The sequence below is a fragment of the Elephas maximus genome, chromosome 18 (assembly GCF_024166365.1).
Source record: "Elephas maximus indicus isolate mEleMax1 chromosome 18, mEleMax1 primary haplotype, whole genome shotgun sequence".
NCBI classification, from domain to species: domain Eukaryota; kingdom Metazoa; phylum Chordata; class Mammalia; order Proboscidea; family Elephantidae; genus Elephas; species Elephas maximus.
Window position 1 is genome coordinate 27,719,487 of NC_064836.1, and position 8,522 is coordinate 27,728,008.

The 8,522-nt window shown below is 45.8% G+C and overlaps 1 protein-coding gene across 2 annotated transcripts; it reads left to right on the top strand.

Annotated features, from left to right (window-relative positions):
- Positions 1-257: 257 nt before the first annotated feature.
- On the top strand, positions 258-7,608 carry ATP5PO (ATP synthase peripheral stalk subunit OSCP). 2 transcript variants are annotated; one of them, XM_049858138.1, is made up of 7 exons: positions 258-364; positions 1,487-1,537; positions 2,719-2,829; positions 4,256-4,385; positions 5,171-5,283; positions 7,023-7,109; positions 7,428-7,608. In XM_049858138.1, the coding sequence occupies exons 1-7, from the start codon at positions 329-331 to the stop codon at positions 7,539-7,541; spliced, it is 642 nt and encodes a 213-aa protein (XP_049714095.1). In that variant the 5' UTR covers positions 258-328; the 3' UTR covers positions 7,542-7,608. The 2 variants fall into 2 exon arrangements, with proteins under 2 accessions (XP_049714095.1, XP_049714096.1); XM_049858139.1 differs by lacking the exon at positions 258-364 and having other exon boundaries at positions 1,490-1,580.
- Positions 7,609-8,522: the final 914 nt, after the last annotated feature.

Sequence of the window (8,522 nt, forward strand, 5' to 3'; positions counted from 1 at the left end):
AAATGCCACTGTATTTATCTAAATGTAAATTTTAAAAACTGAGACAGTAAATCTGTTCTACAGAAAGAGCCACTTGGTAAGTAAGTCAATAATTTTCATTTGCAGGTGCTGTCTGAGGTCACTAGCCCCACCTCCAGCCCTCCGGTCCAGCCCTGGCCACTGGCTTCTGAGAACTACAACTCCCAGCCTGAGGGAGGGCACTGCGCATGCGGCCTGGCCAGCCGCGCCTACATTTCCCAGGGGGCCGAGAGCACACGCCGACGCGCGCATGCGCCTCGCGACCTTCCGGGTTCTGGTTCGGCTTTGACCTACAGCCGCCCGGGGGAAGATGGCCGGCCCGGCGGTGACCGGGCTCACTCGCCAGGTGAGGGAATGGAGGTCCCAAGGCGAACGGGAGGATCCCTGAGGGGGAGATCACTGCCACACCCCCAGCGCCAGAGTGTGAGGCCCCGGCTGGGAAGCATGGCGGCGGCTCAAGGTCTTGGGGTCCGGCAGTGGGAACGGCTCGGGCGCCTTTTTCCCCCCCGGGACGCCGCGGGGCGATGGGCGCCGTGACCTTGGCGTCCTCCGACCACAGCCACGGGGAGCAGTTGGCTTGAGGGGTCAGAAGAGGGTGGCCGGGCCTCCCTGGACTCCGAAGAAAGGGCCCATCCCAAAATCATCATCTTCCTTTGTTGTGGCCGAATTGTCGGGTAGCTAGCAATGCTAAGGAATATTTGCAAAGCACATCGCACGATTTTATAAAGACAGGGAGACAGAAAAGCTTTGCTTAACCAGTACGTGGTAGAGTTGAGATTCGAACCCTCAGAGCCACGGAGAAGATCGATTTGGAAAAAATTTCTGCATTTTATACTATATTTCGCCATGATGTTTTATATATCGTGACAGATTACTTGATTTTTTCGTAGCGTTGAAGGTGACTGCCCTTGCAGGCGCTCATTCTTAAGCTGGATTCCAACTCTGTCCTTTAGTAGACAAGCTGCCCTCCCTGGGAACTAGAGCCTGTTCTCAGATCAAACTCGGTTTGCGGCAATACTCGAAGAATTTTTATTTTGAGATATTTGGATCCCCAAAAAGGTACATCTCTTGCAAATCGTGACTGGAATCCTCCCAATTTTATTAAAATCCTGGTCAAGAGTGTAGTTATGGAAGTACCAAAAATCTTGTTTAAAAAAAATTTTTTTAAACTTGCAGTTCATCAAAATTTGTGTTTTCTCCCTCATGCGGTGTGCTGACCTCAGCCCATTCCCAGCAAACTGGGAAGTTAGTGAGAAGATGGTTTCCCAAACAACTTGGTGGTTCTCACTGGGGAAATTGACTCCTAGGTAATAAAGAGCGGCTCACCCTCCTGTAATCTATATGATGGTACAAAGAAACATCAAAAGCTAATCATTTAAAAGTCATATTTAAAATTTTTATTATTGGGTTAAGTGTAGAAGTCCTTTAAGCAATCTCATTTGGTCTGTTTTCCTTGATTGTTTTGAAGGTGCGGTACTTCAGTACATCTGTGGCCAGGCCATTTGCCAAGCTTGTGAGGGTATGTTAATTTCTGTTCTGTTGCAGTTGGAAAGCAGATGAAAGTGAGTCAAACAGTTAAGGGCATGAACTTACTGTGCAGTTACCGTTCAAACTTTTTCTTCATGGTTTGGGGTTCCCCAAAAGTGATGATGATGTGCATGGGATGGCAATGATGTTGAGGGCCTGCTATGTGGCAGGCCCCTGCAGGACCTTTAAATAGGAGAGCTTATTCAGTTCTCATGCAGTGATGGGGAGTAACTGTTATTCCCATTTTGTAGAAGGGCAAACTGAGAACTGAAGTTGTAGGAAAAGTTGCCCGAGGCGACTTAGCTTGGTCTTAGAGCTGCTTCTGAAACTGTGTTCCTTATTCAACGCCTGAGCTGTTTCCACTACAGTCATACAGCCAAAAAAAATCAAAAAGCTGAACCCGTTGTCGTTGAATCAATTCTGACTCATAGCAACCCTATAGGACAAAGTAGAACTGCCCCATAGGGTTTCCAAGGAGCAGCTGGTGGATTTAAACTGCTGACATTTTGGTTAGCAGCCGAGCTCTTAACCACTGTGCCACCAGGGCTCCAACCACACAGCGCCATTAGGCTTATGCAGTCGTACGTCGGTGGTAGTATGTAGAAAAAAAGCCTGTAATTTATTGTGAAAAATAATTCAAGCATTAGGCACTAAGTAAATTTAAAGGGCTCCGTTAAACTGAACATTGATGGGGAGGCTCTATAAGGGGAGATTTATAGTGTTACTATTAAATGTAGAAAAGTAGGCTGTTATATATTTCATAAACAACCGTTTTCCTGGCTCTAACATGTTCGGAACTGCCTTCTATCAATGTTGAAAACCTCTCATACGTGGAGCTTAATTGTTAACCGAGTACAGAGGAAGCATAAGGAAGTCTCAAAGTTAAGGTAATTGAATTGTTGCAAGTTGGAGCTGGAAGGGACTTCAGACACCACGTCTTCTAAAGCCCTCATGTTACAGATGCAGAGTTGGGGGTTTAAAGCCTGAGTCGTCTGGCCAAGGAAGCGCCCCTGATTTGTTTGAGAATTGCAGTTTAGCACACACTTAAACTGCTCTGTGCTGAAAAGTGTTAGGTTGAAAGTTATAAACCTCTGATTCTTTTGTGGACAGGGTACTATTGTCTTTACTGGTTTCCCTTGTTCCTTCTTCCTCTCCTCTCCCCTTGTTTTACAGCCGCCGGTTCAGATCCATGGTGTTGAAGGTCGCTATGCCACTGCTCTCTATTCTGCTGCATCGAAACAGAAGAAACTGGATCAAGTAGAAAAGGAGTTGCTGAGAGTGGCAGTAAGTAGCTTTCTTGTTCATTGCGTATTAAGTTGCCATTTGTGTGTATTTTTTTTCTTTTAGTTACTTGAATATGCATGCCTAAAGAGTTATGCCCTAAGGAGGGGAAAAAACTGGAAAAAAACCTTAAGCTATTTTCTGTGAACCTGTTAGTGTTAGATACTAGAGATTATTATTCTGAAACTATTATGTACCTATTAAAAGAACAAATACGTATAAGGATATTAGTATTAGGAACCAAGATTGCAGATAAGAGATACCCACCTACCCACTGCTGTCGAGTTGATTCCAACTCATAGCAACCCTGTAGGACAGAGTAGAACTGCCCCATAGTTTCCAAGGAGCACCTGGAGGATTCAAACTGTTGACCTCTTGGTAAGCAGCTGTAGCACTTAACCACTATGCCACCAGGGTTTCCAAATAGAAACATAAAATCAAAATATAACATGGTAATTTCAGGAAAATTACATTTCAGAAGACAATTTTTAAAAGTACGTATAAAAGTCTGTTGTGTCCTGCAGTGTGTGACACGTAGCCTGTTACCTTACTGTCACAGATCAGAGACAGGATTCTGGAGGGCGCCTGGGGGAAGGTGCTAGCAGAACAGTTAAACCAGTGGTAGATGTGTGCACCCGAAAGGGACCCAGGTGGAACTGGAACTCTGGCCTGATAGCAGGAGCAGCACAGTGCTGGAAATATCCCTACATCCGTGACTTAACAAAATGGAGACAGAGTGGCCTTGCCCGTGGTGTTCGCGCACCCAGTTTTCGTCTGTCTCCCCGCCTCCTCAAGCTGCAGCTGCTGCTGCCGTTGTTAGTTGCCATCTCATCAGTTCCGACTGATGGCAGCCCCATGTGTGCAGAGCAGAACTGCTCCATAGGGTTTTCAAGGCTGTGACCTTTTAGGAGCAAATTGCCAGGCCTGTCTTCCAAGGTGCTTGTGGGTGGTTTCAAACCTCCAGCCTTTCAGCTAGTGATTAACTGCATCATCTAGGGACTCCTGGCTCGTTGAGGCCACACTGGAAATGCCAGAGGTATGTCTCTGGTGTCTCCTAGGGCTGAATTAGTACTTCTTGAGCTGTGCATGAGGCCGAACAGAATCAGAGGGTCCGCCTGGGACAGAGAGGCCCATCTCCAAGGGAATGGCTGAGGAGTGAATTCAGTCTTTTGGCCACTTTGTTTTCCATAAGCTTTCTTGAAAACCAGAAATTGAAGAACTTCATAACATGTCTTTAAATTTTTTTCCAAAATCTGATTTATATTATATGGTACAATGTATTCTTAAAGGTAGAAAAAATTATTTGTGCTAGCATGTGCTAATTTAATTAATGAGATACATGATTCATAGCAAGTATGTATATGGCTCTAGGCGTATGTATGTATCTATGCTCTAAAGAGTTTAAGAAATGCTTTTTTGGTACTTTTAGCAACTTCTGAAGGACCCCAAAGTGGCTCTTGCTCTTCTGAATCCCCATGTGAAGCGTTCCATTAAAGTTAAAAGCCTAAATGACATCACAGCAAAAGAGAGGTTTTCTCCCCTCACGTCCAACCTGATCAGTAAGTGCCAGAACTTTTTTATTTGGAGCCTCTTAAAGCTTTGCTGGTTGAAATGTGGTCCATGAACTAGAAGCAGCCGTGTCACCTGGGCACTTGTTAGAATTGAAGACTCTCAGGACCCACCCAGCCTGCTAAGCCAGACCCTGCATCTTAACTCTAAACCTGCTAAACCAGACCCTGCATCTTACCTAGACCCCCAAGTAGATGTTTTCTACATTAAAGCTTGAGGGGCTCTGTCTAAAGGATGTCAGAATGTTTTAATTGCCTAGTCAGTAGTTTTGACCCACATAGGAGACCAGTGGGATTGATACCAGGAAAATGTTTTGTGGCCAGTGGCCGCCCCTCTGGCCCTGAAGACACTTGCATCCTTTGGTAGAAGAGCAAACAGGAACATTTGGGTTGCTTTTCAGATCTCCACAATTCAAAACACCAGTTCCAAAGGAAGCATGTTCGCGCCATCATCTTTGAATGTAGACAGTGTGTTCATCTAGGGATTGGCAGCCAAACATTGAAATCTGTGACAGAAATGTGGAAATCAGATTGCTAATGAGTACAGTCCGTTGCAGATCTGTGTGGTCACTAGCTTAAATGTTTGTCAGTGCCACATTTTAAACCCCAGCTGTGCTTTTTAAATAACAAGTTGTATTTTTTCTCCGTTCACATTTTTAAAGGACGTTAGTGTTCCAAGGGCACAAATCTAAGCTAGCTTTTAGAAGGAATGTCCTTGCTCAGGAATAACCTGTTCAGGGAAGTTCTGTGTTCCTGAGAGGCCTTCACTCTCCCAGATTTGCTTGCTGAGAACGGCCGCTTGAACAGTACCCCGGCAGTCATTTCTGCATTCTCGACCATCATGAGTGTCCACCGTGGAGAAATTCCTTGCACGGTTACCACCGCATCTGTAAGTACGAGTTTTGCTGCTGTGTTTGCCTTGACATAACGTGCATCACATTGTGTGAAAAGAAAGGAGGAAAAATAGGCAAAAAACCTAGGAAGTTGGATAGGCAGCTGTGGTCATTTGGGAGGTTTGTGTCATTCTTACACCAGCTTCTGTGAACCCTCTGCTCCTGAAGGCCCAGTGTATGTATTAATGCTCCCGTAACCCGTGATTATTCATAAGGACTGTAGACTTAAAACTATAAAGAACATTCAGATGTGTTGGAAGATAGCGGCTTGTGCTCCTTACAGGTCTGAGTTGTTTTGTAACTACCACATTGTTTTGTAAATACCACAAGACAGACTTGTTCCTTCTGGCCGTCCACGGTTTGTTCAATATTCTTCGCTGGCACCATAATTCAAAGGTGTCAGTTCTTCAGTCTTCCTTATTCATTGTCCAGCTTTCATATGCATGTTATCACGCTCAGAATTCCCCAGGAGCCAGCCCACCGTGGCTGCACTGGCGACCCTGATGGTGTAGCACAGGTGAGGCACTCACCACCCATGCGGTCACATCACTGTGGCCGACCGTGGCGTGGCTCGTTCTTCAGTTAGTACAAGGACAGGATTTTTTTATTACTAATGTCGAGGTTCCTGGTTAAATAACTTTGTGCTGGTTTCAAAAAATTACTATATCATGATGAATGATTAGGGCATAGGCTGATTTCAGATATGGACGCTGGCCCTCACTTGGTGGTGAGGCCTTGGGCAAGTTTCTTAATCACTCTGAACCTCCGTTTCTTCTACATAAAATGGAAATACTAACCACCTGCCTTGTGAGGTTGTCTGGATTAAAGCAGACGGTGCGTGTAAAATGCCTACCACACATCTAGTGCCTGCGACATGTTGAAATGGAAGAACTACTTCTGAGGTCTCTGACCTCGGAGTCTCAGCAGATAACGTTTTGATTGAACACTGGTAGACCTATCACCACCACCCCACCAGGAAAGCGATTGTTAGATCTTTACAAGGATGTAAGGATTTTTTGTGAGCTCTTCGGACTCTTGGACGAGGGGTGGGAGGTAGGATTTGTGATAGATAAAAGGCCTGTCCTTTACCCACCTTTTTCATGGTCTCACCTAATCAAGTAAGAGTCGGACAGAGGAGGGAATGCAGTCTGGATGTTCAGTGGGCGCGTGCTGCCTACCAGCAGGTGACGGTGCTGCCATCAGGAGCAGGCCAGCTCCCCAGGTTCTCAGGGAGGTAGAGGGAGTAATGTGCTAGAAGAGCTCCAGGGAATTGGAGCTGGTGAGACAAGCGGCTGATAGACGTGGCAGAATCAATTTAAACGGTAGCTTCTTGTCAAAGGAAGTCCTTGGCTCAGAGCCGTGACCAGGGGGACTGCCCAGAGGGGTAGCCTGTCTCCTGTGTTGCTGAGTCTGTATCCTCAGGCAGTATGAACTTCAGGGTTTTCCCTATTGATCATTTCCAAGTTGCACTGCAGCTGCCACGGAGCAGAGATGGGCTGGGAGTGGTGTTTGTGGAGTGACCGCAGTGGCACACGTGAGCTCCGGGCACCTTAGTGTTGTCGTGTGACGGGGCCTCCTCGTGGGAGCGCTTTCCTTGGTATGGCAGTATGCCTCTGCAAAGAGCCCCACGGGTTTAACGCAGGCCTCACCAGGCCTGTCTTGGGCATTTTTTCTTTTCTCTTTACTGGAAAGTTTCTGTTTTGCTTTTTACCTAAATGGTTTTGTCCTCTTTCAGCCCTTAGACAACACCTCTCTTTCTGAATTAAAAACCGTCCTGAACAGCTTCCTAAGACAAGGCCAGGTGTTGAAATTGGAGGTTAAGGTAGGTTTTTCATTGTTTATGGTATGCTGCTTTGGGTTATTTGAAACTTAAGGTGGCTGTAGAAAGTACTAGTGAGAATTTAGATCTGATGTATATTGATTTGCCTCTAGCGTATTTATTTTATAGGAATAAAAATTATATATTCATTATTTAGATGATTGCTTGATTCCATTCATAGTTTTCACGTCTGCCCTTTTTTAGGTATAATTACCATGTTTTACATTGTGTAGCACTTTTAGACTTTTCAGAGCACTTTGTCGTCTTTTGTGTGATTGGTCAGAAAACACCAGTGCATTTTTACACTGTTTTCTTTCCTAGACGGATCCATCAATCATGGGCGGAATGATTGTCCGTATTGGCGAGAGATATGTTGATATGTCTGCAAAATCCAAGATTGAGAAGCTGAAGAGGGTTATGCTGGAGACTGTGTAAAAGTGATTTTCTATCAGTGAAGATTCTTGAACTTGGAGCATCAATAAAATGCTTCCTGAACAGACCATATTAAGTTTATTGTTTTTAGAGTAGAAGTGCAGTGGCCCCCATACCTTTCTTTTAGTATCCCCCTCGTCTAAAGATTACACATCCCTTCTGGCTGGAGAATTTGGTTTTTGTGATTCTTACTAGGAAGTGATGGACGTTTGTGACTGTTAGGAGGAGTGGTGCTTGTCGAGGTCTCTTCATATTCCAGGCACTGTGAGTGCTCATTGTGTCTTACCTTCTCCCTTGGCCTCAGCCCAGAGCCTGGAGAGGGCCTCAGGCTGCAGGTGGAGCACAGGGAACAAGGAGCCAGACAGGTCATTACCTTTCAGCTTCAGCTCTTGGTCCCCATCTCTAGTCAGAGGCACTGAAAGCCGTTCCTGAGCCCCCAGAACCCAGGCTGGCCAGACGTTGGCGGTGGTTTCATGCCCTTGGTCATGACCGTTCTCTAAGGCTTTGTCAGCCAACCAGTAGGCCCGGGGACCACAGATGTGATGACCAGAGCACTCTTTCCGCAGGCTGGGAGCCACACCCAGAGAATAAACCTTTTTACTTCCGTGATGATTATGAGTTACCCTGGAATTTCCTGCAGAGGTTCTTCTGTGATGATTACCAGTGAGTGTGACCTCAGTGCACTTCAGATTATAAACTGTCTGCTGCTCCAGGACTAGACGTGTGCCTTTACAGCCACAGCGAGTGTAGTAACCCTCTCTCCCTGCCGGACTGACTGCAGAGGACTCAAGTGGAGGGTAAGGACCTCTGCACAGAATCCGTCCACATTTACTGTACCCATTATGGACCAGGCACCTTCATTAAGGCTTCTGCACCTTCAGTAACTGGGAAACATTAGTCATCATGATTAAGAATATGTGTTTTGGAATCACCAAGATGGTATATGTCCAAGGTACAAAGTGTTGTCCCTTCTCCAGGGCTTGA

What these genes read in the sequence shown, in the direction of transcription:
- ATP5PO (XM_049858138.1), top strand. Translation starts at nt 329, where the DNA reads ATGGCCGGCCCGGCGGTGACCGGGCTCACTCGCCAG. An exon ending in CCTCACGTCCAACCTGATCA is followed by an intron (nt 4,386 to 5,170) that starts GTAAGTGCCAGA and finishes TCACTCTCCCAG; the next exon opens with ATTTGCTTGCTGAGAACGGC. An exon ending in TGTTGAAATTGGAGGTTAAG is followed by an intron (nt 7,110 to 7,427) that starts GTAGGTTTTTCA and finishes TTTCTTTCCTAG; the next exon opens with ACGGATCCATCAATCATGGG.